This window comes from Sorghum bicolor, chromosome 6 (assembly GCF_000003195.3).
Source record: "Sorghum bicolor cultivar BTx623 chromosome 6, Sorghum_bicolor_NCBIv3, whole genome shotgun sequence".
Taxonomy (NCBI): Eukaryota; Viridiplantae; Streptophyta; class Magnoliopsida; order Poales; family Poaceae; genus Sorghum; species Sorghum bicolor.
Genome location: NC_012875.2, coordinates 50,601,529 through 50,626,378, shown reverse-complemented (window position 1 = coordinate 50,626,378; position 24,850 = coordinate 50,601,529). Strand labels below are relative to the sequence as shown.

At 41.3% G+C, this 24,850-nt stretch overlaps 2 protein-coding genes and 2 non-coding genes across 5 annotated transcripts; all 4 read left to right on the top strand.

The window, feature by feature from the left end:
• Positions 9,635–15,443, top strand: LOC8064467. 2 transcript variants are annotated; one of them, XM_021463411.1, is made up of 9 exons: positions 9,635–9,960; positions 11,262–12,406; positions 12,777–13,353; positions 13,442–13,528; positions 13,759–13,875; positions 14,340–14,395; positions 14,729–14,828; positions 14,916–15,014; positions 15,097–15,443. In XM_021463411.1, exons 2-9 carry the CDS (start codon positions 11,304–11,306, stop codon positions 15,157–15,159), a joined length of 2,202 nt encoding a protein of 733 aa, XP_021319086.1. In that variant the 5' UTR covers positions 9,635–9,960; positions 11,262–11,303; the 3' UTR covers positions 15,160–15,443. The 2 variants fall into 2 exon arrangements, with proteins under 2 accessions (XP_021319086.1, XP_021319087.1); XM_021463412.1 differs by lacking the exon at positions 9,635–9,960 and adding an exon at positions 9,976–10,313 and having other exon boundaries at positions 15,097–15,385.
• On the top strand, positions 15,833–15,903 carry TRNAG-GCC. Its single transcript has one exon. It is a non-coding gene; the product is annotated as a tRNA-Gly (tRNA).
• Positions 15,994–16,064, top strand: TRNAG-GCC. The gene has a single exon. It is a non-coding gene; the product is annotated as a tRNA-Gly (tRNA).
• LOC8075925 (probable inositol transporter 2) lies at positions 16,738–20,851 on the top strand. The gene is made up of 7 exons (XM_002448112.2): positions 16,738–16,918; positions 17,748–17,952; positions 18,391–18,461; positions 18,599–18,934; positions 19,035–19,142; positions 19,342–19,950; positions 20,037–20,851. The coding sequence occupies exons 2-7, from the start codon at positions 17,820–17,822 to the stop codon at positions 20,538–20,540; spliced, it is 1,761 nt and encodes a 586-aa protein (XP_002448157.1). The 5' UTR covers positions 16,738–16,918; positions 17,748–17,819; the 3' UTR covers positions 20,541–20,851.

Here is a 24,850-nt window from a genome sequence, read left to right as displayed (position 1 = left end):
TTATCTAGTGCCACTAAGTGTGAGTCTCATTTGCATATGCATTGTGCTTAGTGACGTGGTGAGAATACTTGAGAAAGCCCTAAAAATTATTTGTGAAAATGCTAACTTAAGTGCTCAATTGTTTTTGGTACTTTGTGGGAAAGTTAGCACCTTAAAAAAAGGGGTTTTGAGTTGGAAAACCGAGCTAGTAGTCATGCCCAAACAGCAAGGGGTCGATCAGAATTATTCACTACCCTACCTGGATATTCTAGTGTTTGTGCTTGCAACAGAGAGGGGTCGATCGGAATTATTTCCTACCCGCACTGGAAATTTTCCGGTTGAGCTCAGATCTAACCCACGCCAACGGTCAAAAGTGTGTTCGCCTGGAATTATTTCCTACCCGCACTGGAATTTCCTGCGAGGCTGAATCTGACCGTTGGGAGCGCGAGCTGAGGCATTTTGGGGCTGCTGCTGCCCTCTTCCTCCTCACTTCTCTCCCCATTTTCTCACTTTAGGAGAGCAAGCAAGTTAGGGTTCCTCCTCTCCTCTCTCTCTCCCATGGATTTGAGCTGAAATTTCTTAGAGAGATTGAGAGGCCTTTGTGGGTGTGGATGAGAGGTTGAAGATCCACCTTTTCCCCTTCCTCTCCCTCTCATGCTTGGTGCTTTTTTGAGTGAGGGAGTGAGAGCCTAGTGTGTGCATTCGTGATTTGCATTTGGTGGCACTAGGAAATCTTTGTGATTGGGGATTTCTTGTTACTCTTGGTGATTGCCATCACCTAGACGGTTTGGTGGATTGTGACTCCATTTGAAGCACGTGAGAAGATTGTGCGGTGCTCCGGAGGAGGATTTGTGAGGGGTAAGGTGCTCACCCCGCGGGGATCGCGAAGAGCAACTCTAGTGGATTGCTTGTGGCTTGGAGGATCCCCATCTTGAGAGTGGATGTGCGGCACCCGCTGAGGGTTTGGCTTTGGAATGTCAATTAGCTCGTGATCCATCAAGTGGGTGTATCGCCACAACGAGGACGTAGCTTGGTGGCAACCAAGTGAACCTCGGTAAAAATCACCGTGTCAACATTGTCTACTCTTCTCGGTGGTTTGCATTCGACTTACACAAGCTTGTATTTACATTCTATACCTTATGCTTGTATAGTTGCTCTTGTAACTAGTCTTGCTTGTGTTGCTTGATAGTTACCTTCTTGCTTGTGTAGCTAGAAGTAGTTCCCTTGCGTGGCTAATTTGGTTTGTGTAACCTTGTTAGTCACTTTGCTTAGTTTGTGTAACTAAGTAAGTTGCGCTCTCTAATTTGGCATTAGTTGCCTTGTTATTGAGCTTGCTAGTGAGCTTAGGAGCTTCGTGCTTTTGCTTACTAGTTGTATAGGAGCTCCCCGGTTTGCAAAGTACTAGTGGCATAGGTTTGTGTGACCTTGCTCCTAGAATTGGTTAGATGAGCTATTGCTAAGGAAGCACTTTGTTTTCTTGTTTAGGATCTTTTACAGGGTGCTAGAGAACTTAGATAGATGGGTGTAGTCTTGGCTAGACCGATAGTTTTAATTCCACATTTATTTCGGTTAGCCGGCGCAATAAGTTTTAGAAAGGACTATTCACCCCCCCTCTAGTCCGCCATCTCGACCCTTCAGCCTTGTGGGTTAAAACTCATTCCATGCACGACCTAACCCATAAAAAATTAACTCTTTTTCACTACCTCACTCTAATCCACCCTAAACTTTACTGTTTCAACCCAACCTAATCCAACCCCCTCGTAGAACCATGGATTCGCTGCTACTCCTTCCATTCTAAAAATTATAAGTCATTCTATTTTTCTATATACATACATTTTTCTATAGATATACATTATGTCTAGATACATATTAAAAATAATGTATCTAAAAAACTAGAACAACTTATAATTCCAAATGAAGAGAGTATAATGACATATATGGGCGCGATAGGTTGCCTCGTACACCTCCAATTGGGCCACCCGCATGCAGTTGGATGCGATTAGATGCCTGAACAACCATCTGAGCCTCGCTTTGCCAGATGCAAAAGCATTCCAACAACCTGGCTCTAGACATTGGGCCTGGTTGGCTCCATGCAGGACAAGCGTGCAGGACGCGCTAGGCAAGAGAACAACGATACTGGATGACCATGCGAGTAGGTTAACCAAACAATTTCTCTCCGTAGCATGGCAATACAAAAACAAGCAACCAATCAAACTTCTATTGCATGTACCGAGCATGGATAGCAGGAGCCTGGCTCACTCATACGAGCTAGCCTCGCTTGACCAAGCAACCAATCAGGCCCTATGTCAACGCTAGGGGAATTCGGGTGGCATCTCCTTTTAGAATGTTGTCACACCACCACTCATAGCCATTCCTCACTTCCGCATGGCTCGGCCCAACGTCACCATCATCTCCCTTTAGTATGTGAGCATATTCTAGTAGATTGCATTTTTAAGCAGTCATGGGTCCATGTCTCTACAACTTTGGTCTAAAAAAATATTCCCTTCGTTTCAAATTATAATATATTTTTGAATTTTTTGCACATTGTTTTAACTATATATCTAGATAAATATCTAAATACATAGCACAATATATGTATCTAGAAAAAGCTAAAATATCTTAATGGATTAGAAGGAGTCACTAGCACGGACAACTATGGTTATGGTCCCTTTGGTCAGCGTCTCAAAATCCACCAAAATCGCTACGCGCATACGTACCCAAGGTTCAGCTCAAGGTTTCTTCTTATTACAGTTCTTGCCCCCGCATCATCTGCTCTAGGGAACTCGGGCGGCTCACGCAACCACCGGCTCATGCCCCATTGCAGGCCTGCCTGACCTCTGCCACCACCGGAGCTACTTGCCGAAGGCCTAACAGGTGGTGAGGAGGGTGACGACGAGGCCTCTCTCTACCTTTCCCACATTTTCTCCTCCTCCTTCCTTCTCCTTTCTCCCCCATCTTTGCTCTTCGAGATGCTTGCTATGGTGGCCAGATCCACTCGGGGGATGATGGATCTGACTGCTAGGAGGCGTGTATGGTGTCCTTCGATGTGGTTAGGCCTGCAGTGGCGCATTCGGACGGTGGTGGGTGTATCCGCAAGTGGCTAGCTGGTCAGTCAGTCGGCGGCTCCTATCGTGGTGGCCGACCTACTCTGCTGCATCGGGGTGGCCAATCCAGTTCTAGCCCTCTCGCCTTTGGGAAGCAATAGTGGACCTCATGGTGGCCGCCGACGACGACGTGTGCTGCGTGCGGCACCGATGCCTGAGCCACAGTGGAGTGGGCTACCGAACGTGTTGTGCGGTGATGCGGGCCTCACCTGGTTCCAATTATGTGATCTAGCTAAGATTCCTAGAGGGTTGGGGAGCGGGCATGCATATTGTAGCAATTTGATGCGAAGGTTGCTGAAAGCCTTACAAGTGTGGTTGATGCAGGGCTGGTTTGACAGAGGTTGGTACGTGGGTGGGCTAGGCGATTGGGGCTTCTTTTGATCTTGGCCCTCTTCTTCCACCTTCTGCCTTACCTCCTTTCTCGGGCTAGTTTTCATGGCAGAGCTAGTCGGACTTGCTTTTTGTTGGTCGGTTTTGCCGATTTTAGCGAGGTGGACTCTCTTATGGGCTTCTCCCAACGTTCTCCTAGCATGCGCCCATAGGGCTGGCAGCCAAGAAGGGCTGGTGCTGACCCATCACTACATCCAGCCTTCATGGTAGGGTAGGGTCTTTGACGGCAACAGTGTGGAGGTTGCTTGAGGTTAAGGTGAAAGCTTGGACGATGACGTCTGCAGATGCTATTCCCTTTGGAGGCGTCCTTTTCTACCTATCCTCCTACCGTACTAGATGTTGCAGGTGAAAACCTTCCCCTAACAGGCTCCCTTGTCGGTGCTTCTAGCATTGTTTTCTCCTTTGGAGACATTGTTAGGCTTTCCAGTTTCATGGTTGCTCCTTGTCGTCTGGCCTTGGTGGTGCTCCAAAGCTATGTGGTTTGGTGTCGTTCGACAGATTATCGTATTTCTTTAGTTCTTTAGACCAGTCTTAGTGAAAGTTTCATGGCTAGTTACCAATGCATTTATATTTTAGAAATAATATAGAAGAGTTTTATCCCCATAAAACTATCTCTACTTCCTATGAAACTTTTATCATCTCTCACTTCATTAGTACAATGTCATGTCAGCATATTTAATGTCCAAAAAACTTGCATAAAACTCTATTGAGATTGACCTTATTTGTTTTTGAGTTGTTAGTTGGTTCGATTCGACCAAGTTGGAGCAGGTGGTGGAATGAGTTTGGATAGTTGTGTATTTGGAAGTTGTGTAAGATGAGTGGTGCACTCTCCTGAGTTGTATGATTTTTTGATCTAGTTTTCATTTAAAAAAACTAGATGGACACTTTTTCTTTCTTCGTCTAATAGAAATCAAGGCAAAGCTCTTGCCGTCCTTTCTGAAAAACATGCGTACCCAAGAATTATACACCAAAACTTCATTATATTTGAAATTTCTATAATTCATTACAAATCCTATAAAATTTTCTAAATGTATTCAAGCCTCCCCCACACAACTTATCGTACAATCAAGTCTCTGGAAAAAAATTCTATTCATTGAAAAGTGCATTATTGTCTCCACAAATGATTGTCTTTCATCCATTTCAATACTAGAAAATAAAAAGGTCCCAAAAATACTATAAGTTTCCATAAACTTGTCTTTGTCTTTGTCATCTCAATTCATAGCCCCATCCAAGTTTGAAGCATAGTATATATTTTCTTAATTTATGGCATTTATAATTGTAGTTTACTAATTTAGTAATACTCTTTTAACTATGAATCTTGTAATATAATAACTACCTATGTTCAATCATTTTGTTATGTATGTATATATACTCCATCTGTTCTGTAACATAGATAACTTAAAAGAGAACATAAAAGACACATGTTCCTTCATTTTATTTCATAATCATACGCTATCATCAATATGATTAATGGTGATTGGTTGATAAATAAAAAGTAATTAATATAAAATTGATTTTTGTCCTCTAGAATGCCTTATATTTAGAGGATAAATTTTGAATGCTAGAATGAATTGTATTATAGGATGGAGGGAGTAGTGTATATCTAAGAACATAGTAAAAACCATATACCTTAAAAACCAAAACGATCTATAATTTAAAATAGAGGGAATAGTATTTTATGGTGACAATGTAGTTAATTGTGCTATAGGCATGCAATATATTTCCAAGGTGTACCAGTTTTAAAAAGGAGTTTTCTAGTATTATATCACACTCCGTCTTGTAATCTAGTACATTCTATAATTTTAGGACAAATTAAGAGAGAACACAAAAAACACATGTGTCCTCGCTTTGTTTCTAAATAAGACACTATTATCAAAAAGATTAGTGGTGATTGTTTGATAAATGAAAAGTTTTAAATGCAGAACTGGTTTCTGGCTCCTTGAATGCCTTATATTTGAGGACAAATTTTGAATACTAAAATATCCTATATTACAGGATGGAGAGAGTAAATCAATATATCTCATATCTAGAAAGTAATTACTTGATGCCTTGGATCAACATGCATGTCCTAAGAATGCATTGATTCATTGTTAATATTATATCTAAAAAAAGAATACATTAATTCGTTATTATTAACATCTAAAATGAAAGAATGCCTTCATTGAGCTAATCAATCAGATCCTTATTGGACTTTGAGCAATTAAAATTTTCCAATCCATGATAGCCAAAACCTTGGTCACAACTCTCTATATATGCGCACTTGTCTAGGAGTGTAAGACACCACATAGGTAGTAGTTTGATAGTTTCTTTCCTGTAGCTATTCTCTTCTCTATGGCGACGTCGATCCCGTCAATGGTTGTTGTAATAGCAATGCTGCTTATGGTAGCATCTACAACACACTACGGCTGCCACGCACATGCCTATGCTCCTGCCCCACGTCACCATGCAGCCACTCTGAGCCCTCATCATGCCCCGGCACCTGCGCAGCCATTGGGTTCTCATGGTCATGGCCACGATGGTGCTGATCATGCACCTGCGCCAGGTCATCATGGTCACCATGCACCTGCATCAGCGCCATATCATCATGGTCACCACAGTCATCACGCACCGGCAGCGACGCCAAGTCATCATGATTATAGTGCCCCAGCACCGGTACACACCCACCACCAATCGGCTCACGCTCCAAAATTGCATCATCCTCATCATCACGCTCCAGTGCCCGCTCCTGTTCATGGTAGCCAGGCCGGTCAAAGCTCCTACTAATCTCTAGATGCAAATGGTTGTAACATGTGTGGCAACAATAAAAGGCAATATTTACATATTGGCTGTCTTTCTATGTTCTTGCTATGCCTCCGTGTTATTCATGGTAATCTTAGCCAATCAGCTTGAATTGAGCTACAAATTTGCTGTTTATAGTTGCACCTCATGTGCTTACTCTCTCCATCTCAGAAAAAAGAGCATACATCTCATTTCTAGAAGAGTTTTTTCTTCTTCTAAAATTCTTAATCACCGTTGCGCATTCAGAGATTCCTTCGGCACAAACGAAACAACAAGAAAACTCGACCCCTGCTCTCAGCATGCGTAGGAGAAGAAGGCCTTCCTCTTCCTAAATTTCAAAACTTAACGTCTACTCCTACGGTCCGACCCACCTGCACTTCACTATTTCTACTTCTCTGTTTCGACCAAAATCAAAATAGGGAAGAACTATGGTTTTGGAGAAGCATGTATGCACGCAAGATCAAACAAAATTCCTTACATCAGCCGATGTGCTAGTATTGTGAAATTCTAGAGCGATTATTTACAAATCAAGTATTTAAATTAAATTTTGATTATACAATATGTTTCTTATAATAAATCCTTCAAAATAAGACCTCACTTTAATATATTTAGATAAGCTTTGTTAAATAAATATTTTCTCGTGTGTTTTTATGAGCATAACAATTTTGTCCTAGGCTCACAAAATAGTGTTCTGCCTTCAAAAGAAAAATGTTGTGGGTTTTCAAGAATAGTATTTTAGGTTTAGGTAAATAAAATTCTAGGTTTGGTGAATCCATAATATTCAAATAGAGTGAACATCTCATTAATACTACGCCAAGTATCCCATTGATTTGCACAAACCACCTAAAATACACAATATAAAAAAAATAAAAAAATATATTGTAGAACATCTTACTGATACGTGGTGAATAACCTAAAGTACATTGTGTAACATCTCATGGATATTATAGAAACATTATAAAATACACCACGAATAGGACATGAATACATGAGAAAAAGCAGAATACACCTTGTAAATAGGAAGATGACAATGTTATCAAAAAATAGTTAAAGATAGTATCACCACATGACCAAGGATAAAAAAAAGCTATAAAAATATAGCAAAAAAAACAATAGCTCAAGTGAACATCACTAAAATACCACAATAAAATAAAAGGATATAAAATATATAGCTAAAAACAAAGAAGAAAAGGAAAAATAATTTAAAATACACAATGGAACATATCATGGGTAAGTGAAATTTATGATGGAACAATCCATGGATACAAATCGAACAATCCATAATACATCATGGATACTATAAAAAACAATTAAAAATATACCATACAAATATTGAGGTTGCAATTGACAGTACGTCTTGAAACATCCCATGGTCACTATGCCAACAATCCAAAATACGCCATGGGTCTAAAAAGGAATGCACATCGTTTTTGAGATGGAGGGAATACAACATGAAACATCTCATGGATATATGAGAAAATAAAAATATAATATACCCTCTGAACATCCATGGATACACATGAACAATCTAAGGAACAATATTTCTCACGAGAAAGATGCTACACGTTAAAACAACATGACCCTTCTTTCCATAAGATATTGTCATTTTTATACTATCATTTATGAATAATACTTACCTCAGCTTGGAATTTCATTCTCCTAAATCAAGTTTTTTTTATGAAAGCCGGATATGGTTTGCTAAATCTAAGGCCAGTCTCAATGCATAGTTTCACAGCACAGTTACCAAGACTATAAACTAGGTAACCGAGCCATATGAGTTTCATGGGGATGAAACTCCTCTCTCATCTGATGAAACTCCTTTATTTAATGACCCTGCCAAGTCAGCAATTTTGCTTATGTGGCACCCTATTTAATGTGCATGACACTCTCATGAAACATGCATTAAGACTGGCCTAAGCATTGTATTACTTAACAAAAAGGAAGATATTATATCTTCATGATAATTTTTAATGAAATTGTATCTAGATATACCTAAGTGGAACATTTTTTAAGGATTTATAACCTATTTAAGCTATAACCTTTTAAGTTTAATGCAAATGAAAATGTAAGTAATCTTGTTTTTCCAGATGCCTCACGTGGCCCAAAAGAAAAAACAGCCCACGAGAAAAATCTCTCACCGGCGGCCCACATCGCACATGCAGAGAGCATTGTGGTCTCAAGAAAATAATAATGCAGAGCAGACACTAGTGTAGCCAACGCGTTAAGAAGGTATATGTATGGATATATTGGAACTAAAACATAGTAGCAGCTAAAGTTAATACTAAAGACACTTACAATGCAAGACTATATCACAGAGTATAAGACAATTAATTATATATTATTTATGGTATTTTGCTGATGTGACAGCATATTTATTAAAGAAAGAGGTATTAAATATAAGACTCCAAGTCTTATTTAGACTCTAAGTCCACATTGTTCGAAGTAATAAATAACTTTAGACTCTATGATAGAGTCTGTATTGTGAGTGCCCTAAGGGAAGCTGATGTGTTATTAATCCCAAAAAAAACTTTTTTTTTCCGAGAGGTATTGCTCCAAATGAACTTGCAGGGAAGCGAAGTAAAGTATATCTCAGCTAAATGAGTTTGTTGTGGTGGAATATATCCACTCATATTCAAGTTCTCAACTTGACATGAGTGCTTGTATTTTATGGATTTTATTTTATAACTTAATGATGCTATTTTTCAGTAATTGCAAGATCGGTCTAACTTCGAAGGTGCTCAGAGGTACGGTGTGTCTACGTCGTTCTTTAATTCAGTTCTTCGCATGTGTTTATAGGGTAAGGTTAATTCTTTAGAGATGCTTGGTAACTTTGTTCGGTCATAGTGGTGAGTTTGCGTTTGTGTATATAAGCCAAAGAATAACTTGCAGTTGCAGTGAAAATTCCCAGAGGCGAGATCTGGTGAAAGAAAAAAAAAACTTGAAAGGAAAATTCCCAAATGCACTAGAGTCGCCTCCGAGAAGCTGCTGTCCCACAGGCCCACGGGCCAAAAGCGATGACAACAGTGCCTGGTTCGGGCATGTCTACGTGCACCTGCAGATTGTGAGGCTTTGTTCAGTTCGCAAAAACTTGTGAAAAACGGCACTGTAGCACTTTCGTTTTTATTTGACAAACATTGTACAATTATAGAGTAACTAGGCTCAAAAGATTCATCTCGCGGTTTACAGATGAACTGTGCAAATAATTTTTGTTTTTATGTATATTTAATGCTCCATGTATGTGCCGCAAGATTCGATGTGACGGAGAATCTTGAAAAATTTTGGGAACTAAACAAGGCCTGAGTGCTTTGACCTAGCGGCGTGTCACGTCTGAGTCTGACGTCAGAAACCGTCGTGTGTCACAGCCGGATTCACCCATAGGCCCACCGATTCCCAAACGGAGCCCACCCCCATTTGCCTGATCCCCGAGGGCGGAGGCGGCAGCGGAAAGGCAAAGAGAGGAGCGGCGATGGTATAATAGTAGATTTCAAACTGAAACTGAGCACCGAAGAGAGAGATATAGAGAGAGAGAGATAGAGGGAAGGGGGAAGAGAGAAATCGGGGAGGAAGGACATTGGGAGCAGGCGGCTATTGCGGCCGCCGTCTTCCTGATTCGGGCCCCCTCCCCGGATCGCTCCAGATTCGCAGGATTTGGGGATCGTGCGCGTCTGCGGCGTTTCGCCATCAGATTCGGAGGAAAAACGAAATCAAGGTAATCTCCGTCGATGTCGTCAGATTACTGCGTGCTAGGGTTCTTCGCTGGTTCTAGACACGCTGATGGGTTCCCGACTGTGATTTCCATGAGTCTTGGGCTGTGCGGCCGCATTTCGCGCCCCGCCAGAGCGTTTCCTCTACCTCCACGCCGCGGCCCTCCTCCGCGGCTTTTGCGCTCCTTCCCATCTCCATCCGATACGGGGCGATGGGGCCGCCGTTGTTCTTCGCCACTCTGTCGCGGCGCCCTTCTACTCGTGGCGTAGACGAATCTCAACCCTAGTGCGCTGAAGGCAGGTCTGCACAGGCCTGGTAGCACCGTCTCGTTGAGCTCTCTCTAGAGGGGATAAGCAGGTGAGGCAAAGCCGCCAAATTTTACATATGACAAATCGTACTTTTGTACGCCGCAGATATGCTGGTGGGCAAGTTATTGTAGACCAGTAGGGGTAATAGGGCCTTCTGGCCATCCCTGGAGTTGTCACTGAGAGTAAACCTCAGCTTAAGAGTTGATGAGATTAATAATTTGATGTTATAGCACCATGCAGGTATTTACCTATTATTCTGGGATGTGTGAAATGTGTTCTGAGTAAATCAATTGCATTGCTTGATGTTACCAGTACAACATGGTGGCTGATTTGGGAACACTTGAAAGATAGGTTATGTTAATTTGAATTGTTTTAAGTGAAGTACATAAGGCATTTGTAGCAACTATATAGTACATTGCACCTCAAAATTAGGCAAGCTGCTACATGCTTAATATGCTCAATGCTAACTGTTTTTGTCTTCCTCAATCCTATTTGGTTAGGATTAACTTTTCTGAAAAGCATTATTTTTAAAGAAAGCACTCTCCTAGTTCAGTTGAATGTCCTGCTTCTGTTGTTTTTTGGTATCTGACTAGCTTTATCCAGTCCAACTTGCGATCTTGTCCTACACCCATACTCCTAATCACACCATCCCCTAGTCTACCTGCTTCCAAGTCCCAACCTTCCTTTTTTCCTCTGCTTTCACCTGTTATTCTATTCATGACTATATTGCCATGAGCTGCCTCGCCATCCCTGGTGTCACTACAATGCTATCATCATCAAAGTCCCGTGTCCACATTGTTAGATCCATGCCAGTTTTTAAGTTCTCTTGATGTGTAACGGTCGTGCTTCCCAAATCCCAATCAAGCTTTTGCATGTTCTTATTGCTTATTGGTTTTACTTTCTTGTTTATATAGGTAATGTTCTCATTATAGTGTTAATGCTTGTTTTGTAAAGTAACCATTGGAAAAAATGTTGAATCTTAAGTTTCCATGCACAGGTGAAGGGGCAAGTTTCTGCAACTTAAATAACGAGAGTGAATATGTCTGACATCAATTTTGATGAGATTCTTGAGGTTCCTGACACTCCTGACCAACATCAGTCAAAATACCATGTTTCCAGCTCTATTGTTGGGAGGGATTATACAATGGCAGCTGCTAATCCATCACCACGGCGCAAACTTAGAATTAGATTCAAGAACAATTCCCTGGATGGTTCATCAAGTCAGAATAATGCTTGTAGTGTATTGCCTGCAGCTTCAGATATTGATCATATTTTCAAACAAGCTAAAGCAGCACAGGTTCTGGAACTGTCAAAAGATTATAATGCAAAATTTTCCCTAAAGAAATCTGACAGGACAGGGATATCTGTTGACAATGAAAAGAGGGCTGAAAAACATGGCTTGGATCAGAGCAGAAGCATTTCGAACAACATAAGTTGTAGTGTGACGGTAGGAAGGAACCCTACCTTCCAAGTTAAAGATGGAGAGGTTGTTCAGCAAGATGCAGGTCATCAGAATGCAAACTTTCTTGGCATAGGATCAGGTCTTCCTACTATCCCAGTGGGAAAACCAGGAAACAGGACATGCACTAGCACTACGAAAGGTGTAACAGGTGCTGATGTTTGTCTAGGATCAAGTTCTGGAGAGGTCAAAGGGGAAGTGATCACTGACAAGGTCATTACAGGACCTACAAGCCCTCTGTGTGTTGTTCCTCGAAGGCATGTTGGCCAAAAAAGGCTGGTCCACAATGGATGTATTTCTCCCTCTAACATAGCCAAGACAAATGTAAAAGTGGATGCAAAACGGGAAATGTGCTCTTCAAGTGAACATTTGCACCATCCACATCCTCAGCTTGATGCATTTGACAGAAGCAGTGTGATTGACCTCACTGATAATTCACCAATAATGACAAGGCAGAGATCTAAAGTGAACAATAAATTTATCCCTGGACACAATATGGACACAAGGGCCACAAAAAAACTGAGAACAGAGACAACTGGCAGGACTTCGGTTCCACTGTCCAAATATCATGCAAACAGCAGCAATTGTTCTGAAGCTAATTTATCAGGCCACAACAACAAAGGAAAAGGAATTAGCATTGATATCTTGGATAGTGATCAGATTGGAGAAGCTGACTTGAGGGGGTATGTTCTATCTGTTCTCATAAAAGCTGTCTTACTTCATCTCTTTTATGACTGGAATAACTAGTTCATTTCATGCTATACGAGTTCATTTGAGTATGGTCTTCTCTTGTAAAAGGCTAAAACATGGCAATATGGCTTATGTAAGAAATGGTAGTTGAATGAACTGATATAATTACAGTACAGTTAGCTTGATGGACATGGATTATGTTGAAACCCAACTGATTGCTTTAGAAGGCATTTTTCTGTCCACTCGACTTTGTTTAGCAAGATACCTTATATTTCATATGAAATGACTACTTTGTTTTTTCTGGTCACTATACTGTTGGAGCAGCAAAATGTGGTATGTCTTACTTCTACCTCTCTGTTGCAGGGTTGATCTTAGTACTGCTGGAACTTGTGTAAACAAAAACAGTTCTGATATAAACACAGAGCAAGGTTGGAGAACAACACACAACCACACAAGTAAATTACCCATTTCGTTTATGGGTAACACAACTACTAGTTCCAGACGAGAACCTGGATCTTCCACGCGATCTAATCAAAACCATGGATCTGCTGGAGGCAATCATACCTCAGTTAGTGGAGCAACCATGATGGTTCCTGATAGGTTGGGGAATAAAACAATAATGAATCATAAAGGATGGAGAAAAGAAACCTCAACTTCTTGTCATACTGGTGAAAGCTCTAGTGCTGTTGACGAACCTAGAGGTTCTCTTCAATCATCAAAAATATCAGCCGGCAGAAATCATACCAGTCATCAGCATAATATTCCTGTAATAACCATAGATGACATATCCCCTGAAGCTAGACCTAGTTCGAGTGGATTCACTAATGGAACCTCTGTTGATCCTAACATAGAAGCACAATTGGAGTCGGATGAGTTATTGGCTCGCCAACTCCAGGAGCAACTTTACAATGAATCTCCTCGTTTTGCCCCAACAGAAGAGGTAATTTCTCATCATCTCTCTCTTGAGTACTCCATTCAACATCTTGATGATTAGAAAACAGTCAGATTCTCAGTTTTCCATAAAACAGATTGATGCAATCGTAGCAATGTCACTTCAACATGAAGAAGATGCACATCGGACATCTAGGCCTGTAAGGAGGTTCCAAAACAATATTGTGAGAGCACTTAACTCATTTTATGTTTTGCATATGTGTGAGCTACTGACTAGTAGCTCTTATAGATTTTCTTGCAATACAAGATCTGAATATGAAGTTAATATTTTTTTAATATTAAAAACAAGAAATATGCTAACCAAAATCTTGCAGAAAAAGTATTCTTTATGACAAAATTCCTTTGCTGTGTTGTCTCTATTGAAATTGACATGTTTAATCTTTTTTTTTATTAGAGAGATGCCCGGGCTGCTCGTTCGAGTTCTTATCGAAATGCTCTTAGGGCTCGATTGGCGACAGCAGACGATATGATTTCCCGTCTGCGGAATACTGCTCCAAGAACACTGGGATTGGTATTTATTCTCCCTTGCCCTTTTTTATTTTTACTATGAATAATTGAATATCAATATATTAGCATCTCAGTAAAAGAACTTTTTCTGGGTTTCTTTAGACCAACCAACATGTTATTCAGCTTCAATGCATTCAAATCATATGCAACATTATACAGCTATTTTAGGCTTCCAGTTGTATTACTAGATTATGTTTTGAAAGGCCATATTACTACATTATTAATGTACATTGGAATTTGATTGGTTAAATACTGGATCAGTTATATGTTCGTCTATGGACAAGCACTATCATACCTTGCCTTCTGTTTGTACTTTTCTGGTATATGCTTTGGACTCCTAACTTTAGCACAGGGGTGTTCTCAGCTGCTCTCTGTACTCAGTTGTGATGATAGTCGTCATTGAGTTAGCAGTTTTTTTTGTTACCTTAGATAGAAGATTATTAACAGCTTCTATTTTGCTACTTTTAGGGAGCTGCTTTAGCAAGATATTCTGGTGCTTTGCACATTCAACCAAACATTGACTTGTAAGTGGTCATTCTACTATTCATCTATTATAGTTTCACTGGACTTCAAGTTGCTTGATTGACTTGAGAATTCAAAACAGTCTACATGTTCAATTCATTATATTGCTTAAAATGAAAGCTTTATGTATCTATCATCTATGTCATTCTTCGTGTGCATATGTCATCTTTTTGTTATGATTTTATCTTCCGCCTATTCATTTGTTTAAAATCTTGTACTGGGTGGTTTATTTTATCTGCATTTATGCTACAGCAATTCTCACTTCAACACCCCCATCTCTAAAAAAAGACTGAAAATTTAAACGTCCTAAAAGAGCACTTGTTGGTTTGTCGCAGAAATGACTATGACGCACTGCTTGCACTGGATGAAAATAACCACCAGCACACTGGTGCTTCAGAAAGCCAGATCAATAATTTGCCGCAGTCAGTAGTTCAGGTATCTTCCAAACTGGTATAAGTTTTTGCCTATCCTTCTTGACTGAAAAATCCTAACTACTTTCCCATGATTTCCTGTTTCCGACAGTCCAATAGCATTGAAGATCCATGTTCTGTCTGCCTTGAAAATCCTTCTGTGGGAGATACTATCCGCCATCTGCCATGCTTTCACAAGTTCCATAAAGAGGTATCCCTCCTATTTGTTATGTTTCAGTCACTTCCGCTGAAGCTTGTCGTGTTTCTGATGTCAAACTGTTTGCACGTTGCAGTGTATTGACGAGTGGCTTAAAAGAAAGAAACTGTGCCCAGTCTGCAAGTTTGGGATTAATTGAAGTTTGCCATGTCTACAAGTTGGAGTTCTACTTGGTAGTGGTAGCGACTGAGACGCTGCAATTTCTCGTACTGGATGCTTCCCTGCCGAATTTTTTTTTTTTTTGTCCAAGATAAAATAATTTGTTGCTGTGATCAGTGCTTTTGGGCATCATTTTGTATGTGCGCTTTTTTTGCTAATTTTGTTGTCACATGATCCACCAATTGGCATGAAATGGTTAACCAGCATCTTGTGAATCATATATGTCGTTGCATATATTTGGAGAAAAGGGGAAAGTGAAGCTCTTCCGCATGGCCTCTATAAATGCTCGAAGGTTTTGTATGTTTTGGGGGTGCTCCACGTCCGGTGAATTTACCTTTTATTATCATCAGAAAAATACCTAAGACAGGCAAGTATTATTTTACGTTGTTGCACCACGTAACAAACACAAACGTGTTTGCATCATGGATTCGTCCCCACGCTAATTAGGTTGTGATGAAATTTCATGTTACTTAACTCCGGGCGTTAATATATGGCGGAAAAATTACTTTACCCATCAGGTTGGCCTGGTGTCATTATATGGCAGACAACTATAACAAATTAGTTCACTCATCAGCTTGGCCGTTTGGAATGTTAAGCATTTGTTACGCACTCAGTGGTAATAAAAGAATGTAAAAATTTTAAAAATCATTCGAGCACCAGTGGTCTAGTGGTAGAATAGTACCCTGCCACGGTACAGACCCGGGTTCGATTCCCGGCTGGTGCATTATTGTTTTGATTTTTTCATGAACGTAATTACTTTTTCCATTCCTAATGCAAACAATGCATTACACTGAAATACTTTAAAATCATACCAGCACCAGTGGTCTAGTGGTAGAATAGTACCCTGCCACGGTACAGACCCGGGTTCGATTCCCGGCTGGTGCATTAATATTTTGATTTTTAATGAAAGTTCGATTCCCGGCTGGTGCATTAATATTTTGATTTTTAATGAAAGTAATTAGTTTTTTTTTTCCATTCCTAACGCAACAATACGTTGCGCTGAAATACTTGAGAAGTAGTATAGCGAACACACGCGATGATACATTTCCCGTAGGATTACTTCGAAATGCCAGACATTTACTGCCCAGTTTTTTTGGATATGTGTGGATTAGTCTCGCAACTTTTGCGGTTTCCATTTTCTGATGATGCTGACCTACAAGTCCCACACTATCTTTAGTACTAGGTCGGTTTCCTGAATCCTCACTTGGGCTGATCGGTCTCCCGTTCCCGTATCCTAATTTGGGCAGCCGATCCGGGAAGTTGTTGCGTGCTCCAACACCTGCGATCCCCGGCTCCCCGCACCACTCACTCAACACCCGCGTCGCGGCAGTGCGTGCGAAGACCACGCGGATGTGCTCTTCCCGCGCCAGTAGGCAGCGGCGGCAGCAGCCCAGTGCCTGCCCGACCCGCCGCACGGGCAGAGATCCGGGCGGGTCAAAAGGATCGCGTGTGCAGGCGCAGTCCAGCAGCAGCGGGGCACCCATAGCGGTGCACGGGCCGGAGCGCGGCGCAACCGCACGCACGCCCGCCCGCCCGCCCCGGGGCCGCACTGAACACCGCGTGCGAGGAGGCGTCCGCAATAAATCGAACGCCCGCGGCGACGCTGCCACTTGGCTCTTCGTCCTCGTCTTGTCTTCGTTCTCTCGTGGTCAGGGAGGGACCGAGGGAGTCTCTCGGCTCTCTGCTGTGCGGCGCTGGCGGAGGAGGGGTTTTGATCGCTTCCTTCGTCTCTCTCCTCGGTGAGGCCTCTTCCTTCGTCTCTCTCTCTCTCTCTCTCTCTCTCTCTCTCTCTCTCTCTCTCTCTCTCTCTCTCTCTCTCGGTGAGGCCTCTGGCTTGCGCCGCTGCACGCATTCTGTTCTCGTTCGCATCCTCCGCCTCGTCCGCCGTGCGGAGAGAGGTCGGGGATTCTGCGGGTTTCCTTTTACTCGTTCTCAACTCATCAAAAGCGTGGAGGGGTTTCTCGGGAAGTACGGGTATGGGTGGTTGTTCCGGGGTCAGTGTGCGTTCCCTCTGCAGATCATACCTTTCCATAAGAATCGGTCTGTTGGTTTGCGATCGAAGAAGATCGTATCGCTATACGAGATTTCGTCTGATTTTTGTTTTCCCTTTTTTACCCGTCTGCATGAACCCTGAATCCTCTATATTGCCTTAGATTTCGTTTATACCTTTCGCCACGGTTGGGTAAGTTCACGCCACTCTGAAGTCTGAACTATTTCCGCGATTATGGTTTGTGGCTACAAGATGCTAGTTCTCTGCAATGCAGAGGGTGCTGCTTTTGGCATCCAAAAGATAGGATTATGGCTATTGGCTACATGTAACATGCCTACATTACATTTGTCTTTACATGTAAAAGCATCTTTATAAGATTCCCTCTTTTCATCTCGATAGAGATTTTCAGCCACCGTTTCCAGATTCTGTTTCAGCCTGTTCTGATTGATCGTGATGCTCAGAATTTCGCATGTTATTATACGTCCATAAAAAGAGTCCTGATGTTTGGTTTACTGAACCGTCGTAATCTGCACTTCCAGCACAACTTACTAAAGCCTGTTTGTTCGTGTCAACTCCAGTGAATTCCTGTTTGGCTGTTTTACCGATACAGTGAAGTGTGTGGCCGAGTACCTACACCAAGTTGGATATCAATGGAGGGCGGTGTGACTGTAGCAGATAAGGCAGAATTCAAGGAGTGCCTGCGGCTGTCCTGGACACAGCCTTACATCCTTCAGCTTGTGCTGTCTGCTGGCATCGGTGGTCTTCTTTTCGGATATGATACAGGTACTTGAACATGACAAGTTAGATTGATGTTGGACTTCTCAATAAATAAAGACATTTAGTTGTGGTATAATAACTGGTAACCATAGCTGGTATATAGATGTTTCAATCCATTCCTGTGATTTATTTTCTCACAATTCAGATGTTGTTACTGTGTCTAAATACAATAAACCTGCCAAACAACATGCATATATACTCAATGATGGATAAAATATTCTAGTTTCAAGTTTAAACTATAAATCACCAATTTGTCAATATTTCTTTCTTGGCATTATTGAAGAAATCAAGAGGAACTGCTTTTAACTTTTATCCACCACCTTGAAATTCTGAAGAAAATGATCCAGAAATTTTCCTTTTTATTTACAACTGTCATGATGATATTAATCCAGAAGTGGAGTTTAGCTGTTTGATTTATTACCCTGTTAACATTTTATTTGCCAGGTGTCATATCTGGAGCCCTTCTCTACATTAGAGATGATTTTGCTGCAGTGGAAAAGAGCACTGTATTAAGGGTATGTGTCAATATGTCCCTTTTCATGCACTGTGGATCTAGTTTAACTTCAGTTCATCTGACCTTTTCTTCAGACAAAAACATTCTAGCTACGCTGACATGTGATGTCACAGACTCACGATTTATTCCAAATAACAGGAGACAATAGTCAGTATGGCTGTTGCTGGAGCTATAGTTGGAGCTGCATTTGGTGGTTGGATGAATGACAAATTTGGAAGGAGGCCTTCCATCATAATTGCCGATGCCTTGTTCTTTGCAGGCGCCGTAATCATGGCCTTTTCCCCAACACCTAATGTTATCATTGTTGGGAGGGTATTTGTTGGTCTTGGTGTTGGGATGGCATCCATGACAGCTCCTCTGTACATCTCTGAAGCCTCCCCTGCTAGAATCAGAGGTGCTCTAGTGAGCACCAACGGGCTTCTCATCACTGGTGGCCAGTTCTTGGCATACCTCATTAATCTAGCGTTCACTAAGGTACTAACTTAACTAGACATCAACTCTTGTGATCTTCTACAAGTTTAGAAAACATTGTTCTGCAAGAAATAATTGATGTTACAACCATTACCTGTGTCAGGTGCCGGGGACCTGGCGGTGGATGCTTGGCATTGCAGGGGTTCCTGCCCTGGTCCAATTCGTACTGATGCTGATGCTTCCAGAATCACCAAGATGGCTCTACAGGAAGGTTGATAGTACTATTTTTGTACAAAAAGTAGTTCGTATGCAAGAATTACTTAGGATTCTAATACCACCCTTTTGCCTGTACCTTACAGATAGTTACATAATGTAGTGAGTCTTTGTTGCATTCCAACACGAGGAAAGGATTATGCTGCAAAAGGGAAGGAACATACTGACAATTTGTATTTTCTTGGTGAAACGAACAGGGCAGGAAAGAGGAAGCTGCAGCAATCTTGCAGAAGATTTACCCTGCGAATGAGGTCGAGCAAGAGATTGACGCAATGCGCCTGTCTGTTGAAGAAGAGGTGCTCCTTGAGGGCTCCATCGGCGAGCAGGGACTGATTGGCAAGCTGAGGAAGGCGCTGGGCAGCAAGGTCGTTCGCCGCGGGCTATTGGCCGGCGTCATCGTCCAGGTCGCGCAGCAGTTCGTGGGCATCAATACCGTCATGTACTACAGCCCGACGATCGTGCAGCTGGCCGGCTATGCGTCCAACAACACAGCCATGGCACTGTCCCTCATCACCTCGGGCCTGAACGCCATCGGCTCCATTGTCAGCATGTTCTTCGTGGACAGGGCAGGCCGGAGGCGCCTGATGCTGATCAGCCTGGTCGGCATCGTCGTGTGGCTCGCCGTGCTCGGCGGCACGTTCCTGGGCGCCGCGCACCACGCCCCACCCGTCAGCGACGTGGAGACCCGAGTGCTGGCGAACCAGACCCAGGCGTGTCCCGAGTTCAACCCAAACGTCCCCTGGAGCTGCATGAACTGCCTCAAGGCCGCGTCCACGTGCGGCTTCTGTGCTCACCAGGGAGACGAGGCAAGTGCACCATTTCTTGTTCTTGCCTGCAATGTTGCTGCACGTTCATCTTAACGGAATCGCTTACGATCTCGTCGGAGTTGCAGCTTCTTCCGGGGGCGTGCTTGGTGCTGAACGACGCGTCTCGGCATGCGTGCCGGGCGGATCGCCGTGAGTTCTACACGGAGGGGTGCCCGAACAACTTCGGGTGGCTGGCGCTGATCGGCCTGGGCGCGTACATCGTCTCCTACTCGCCCGGCATGGGCACGGTGCCGTGGATCGTCAACTCGGAGATCTACCCGCTGCGGTTCAGGGGCATCTGCGGCGGCATCGCGGCCGTCGCCAACTGGGTCTCCAATCTCATCGTGACGCAGACGTTCCTGTCCCTGACCAAGGCGCTCGGGACATCGGCCACATTCTTCCTCTTCTGCTGTGTCTCCTTCCTGGCTCTCATCGTCGTCTTCCTCACCGTGCCGGAGACCAAGGGCCTGCAGTTCGAGGAAGTGGAGCGGATGCTGGAAAGGAAGGACTACAAGCCCTGGAAGAGATACCATGGTGGCAGCAGCATCGAGCCGGCGAAAAACAGTGAGATTGGCCTCACCACGCCATGAAATCCGCATAGGCTCTGTTATCTAGATTCAAGTAGCAATAATTCGTAGTGGTAGTTTATAATAGATGGTCTGCTGATCCCCATCTAGACTTCCAAGAAGTAAAAATGAGGCATTAGTCATTCAGTTATTACAATGTGACACTTGATAGCTGCTGTTTTTTTTGTTCTAGAGCATTTAATCTTGATTTTAGCACTGGCCTGGCTTGTTATATTAGGGCCGCACTGTGTTTAAGACAACATTCAAAATTGTTTTTTTTTTTACTTTTTACCATTTGGTGATGAAAGAAAACTTCCAAGTACAAAAGCACTGAACCCCAAACCATTGTCATATGAACAGGAGATGCAACTTCACAGCCTGTTTTAATTGCCGCTTATGCATATAGATCACAGGCATCCTGTGTTTCCTTTGCTAGATTGCTCGAATAAGCTAACAGGAGATGCAACTTGAAAAGATTCTTGGATTGTAACACTTTTTTAGTTGTCCCAAGTTGCTGTCAAGTTCATAGCAGAAGAGTGAAGACGGAAGTTATGCAGTTGTCGTGTCATCGTCTGCTACTCTGCTTGAAGCAGAAAAGTGTAGCGTGCTGCGTGCGTGTAGCATAGGAGTGAAACCAATCCAGTTAGGCTTCATTGCAACTTTCAGTGACCTCTCTTGATAGCCTTTCCCTACTGGCATCCTACTTTCCACAGGTTGAAACTACGACCTATTTTTACATTGCTATTCAAGGTGGCCTGTAGTTTACATGTGGAGTGAAATTCCAGTACTAGTAGAAAAGATGATTCTACAGAGCATCACACACAGATTCTTATCACAGTGTTCTGGAGATATACTACCAAAGCACCAACTGATGGCACGTAAGCTTTGCCGTTTCTTGTCCTCACCATTTTCACTCATCATACTGTAAATTTACACGCGAAAAAAAAGGGAACACCGTCCAGAAACAGGCATTGAAGCCTCGATCAGCAGACGAGGGTCATGCAGTCATGCTCCTTCCTCATTGCCAGGCGAGCCAGCCTCTGTTCCCTGATTGGCCAGACCGCCCTCATCATCCGGCGTCGCAGTGTTGCTTGGCTCGCCGCGCACCCGTCTGGAACCCCCCGCCGACAGAGCAGCAGCTGACCATTGGAAGGCTGCTGGGGCTGGGACGGGAAGAGGATGCAACGTGCGACGTTCCGTCCGCCGCTGTTCAAGCTCGTGGAGACTCAGCACATGGTTCTCGAGTAGGCTTCTATGAATCTATGGCACAGCAAGGACAGAAATGCATTGGCGAATGAGATCATGTTGGTTTTGAGATCATGTTGGTTTTCAGAGTAAAAAACATCACGCTTTGTTATAGAGCCTTATGTATACCAAAATGTAACGGGAGATTAACATTCAAAGCAAACTCAAGGTAAGCGGTGTACCTCCAGTAGTGTCCTCTCTACCATATCATGAAGTTTCTTCTGAAATTCTACCTGCACCTGTAATGCATATTCTTGGATGTGTCTGCCGAATAAAACTTGAATTGTCATACAGAGGCAAAGTTTCGAGCAATTTAGTCTTCAAAAGGCATGGGAGTTTAGAATGAAATGCAGTCAATTGCATATACATGTTTTTCTTTATTTATGGAACTAACTATATATCCATAGTATATCGTGTCACAGAACATTACAATAAGTGTTTTCATCTTGAACACTTCATAAGTTTAGGATTTGTCTACCACTCATTCGGTTGATTTGGTCTATTCTATCATTCGGTTGATGAATAAGGCCAAATCAACCGAATTCTGAACACACCCATAATCAAATGAATAAAGACATCAAATCAACCGAATTTTAGTTCAACTGATCCACATCTAACGGACAGACATAAATCATATGATTACATACTTCAAATATAGATAATCAGAAAGAAATAAAATTAACAAAATCCAAAAGATTTTTCATATGATACAATCAAATAACAAAAAAAATTTACAAAAACCCAAATGTTTTCTATGGGAGCCAAATACACATAATAATTGCCATATACTTCACAAATAACAAAAATAAATTTCAAACAAACAATACCAAATTTACATGACATTGTCACAACATTTACAGTAAATTTTTCACTGTAAATGAAAAATTATAGAACAGTAATACACTTGAAAATATAGTTGACATAAGCTTACATGACATATCTTGATCCAATTGTATATGGATGAAACATTATTTTCATTATAAATCACAGAGGACCAAATACTCAAATATATTTCAAAACTTGAAAAACAATATCACAAAAGCATTTAAAAAGAACTTTAGGATGGTGACTAAACATACTACACAAATATCATAAAATAAATTTACAAATAAACAATAACAAATTTACATTAAGATGTACAAACATTTACACCGAAATATTCACTGTAAATACCAAAGAAGAAAACTGTAAACATAGTTAGAAGACAATGTAAAACCAAGCATTTGCCAAATATTTAATTGCATAACATTATTTGATGTCTAATCATTAAAAATCAGAGATGACCAACAATACATAATTAAGGAAAAAAACTGAAAACACTAGTCCTTTTCAAATCAACACCAAATCTTTCATGACTTCCCAGATCTGAAGAGAAACTAATTTGAAGAGCTAAAGTAAACTTCTATATACAAATGCACACAATACATAGATCATTTCGATCAAATAAGAGTATAAGACAACATAAGGTGAAGCATACCAAAATTTAAGCATATGTGCCATCGAAATGAAGGGAAGATGAAGCAGCAGCATAAAGAATCTAACCCGAACAATGAGAATGAATAGCCTTCATAAACTCGGTTAAGAACAAGAACAGACAAGTTGAAGCTCCAAATGAGGCTTGTGCAATACTTATAATGAGCAAATAGCTGCAAAATATAGAACTATGATCAACCAGAGAATGAAGCAAAAATTAACCAAAATTACAGTAGCAAAAGTTCCAAATCCATTCATGATTGGTTTTAACTGATCAATGAGACTGAGCAGCTAGTGATGTCAGAAAACAAAACAAAACATACTACACAAAAATCATAAAATAAATTTACAAATAAACAATAACAAATTTACATTAAGATGTACAAACATTTACACCGAAATATTCAATGTAAAATACCAAAGAAGAAAACTGTAAACATAGTTAGAAGACAATGTAAAACCAAGCATTTGCCAAATATTTAATTGCATAACCTGATCCAATTTTATGTAGTTGAAACATTATTTGATGTCTAATCATTAAAAATCAGAGAGGACCAAAAACTAAAATAAAGAAACATAGTAATTATTTAATTGCATAACCTGATCCAATTGTATATAGTTGAAACATTATTTGATCTCTAATCATTAAAAATCAGAGAGGACCAAATACTAAAACAGATTTCAAAACTTGAAAAACAATATCAACAAAAGCATTTGAAAAGAACTTTAGGGCAAAGATGGTGACCTGGTACAAACATAACTCAACATTATAACTTGTTCAAATTATTACAAACATAACTCAACAGTAAAAAAATAAGATCCACATACATAACTTCAAACATATTGTTCTTCATAACATAAAAAGCCATCCTACTCGACAAAAATATTAGAAAGGAAAAATCTGGCGGCAATCTTCACTCTGATATAAGTCTTCTTCTACTGGACGAACACTAATACTCAAAACACGATAGAAAGACATCTTTTCACCAGCAACCTCAAATGATCTACCAGCCATCAAATTTGCATCCTCTTCTCCAGTTACCTTGACATACACCGTGGCATTCTTCGAATCATAGGCAAACTTATACACAGAAAGGAACTCACGACCACGATTCTGCTTCACCACACGAGCAACTAATTTAAGCATGTTACCACTGCACAAACCTTTAGCAGCAATAAGCTGAGATTGATCTCCAACATCTAAATCCAGATTATCCACAACAAATAAAGAGACTTCTTCATCTACTAAAGTAAATGGTACAGCAGCTTCACGAACAATTGAATTTTTTGCAGAAACAACCTAGAAAAATTTTGTAAAATAAATATAGGAATTAAAACAACAAAACAATCAAAAAATGGTAACAAAAGACATAATAATAAAAAAGCATACCTTGATCCTTATTGGAATATCCATAAAAGCTTTGCAAGAGCCACTCCTGTATGAAATACTTTGAACTTCAAATACTGAAACAACAATATCACCAACTCCAATAACCCACTTGCGAAGACGAAAAGGAATATGTTCCAAGGGAACTAGAACATAAACAAGACCATCTTTATCATTACACATATTGCTGTGCCAGGTAGTCTGCGCGAAGCCCGAGACACTGCTTTTT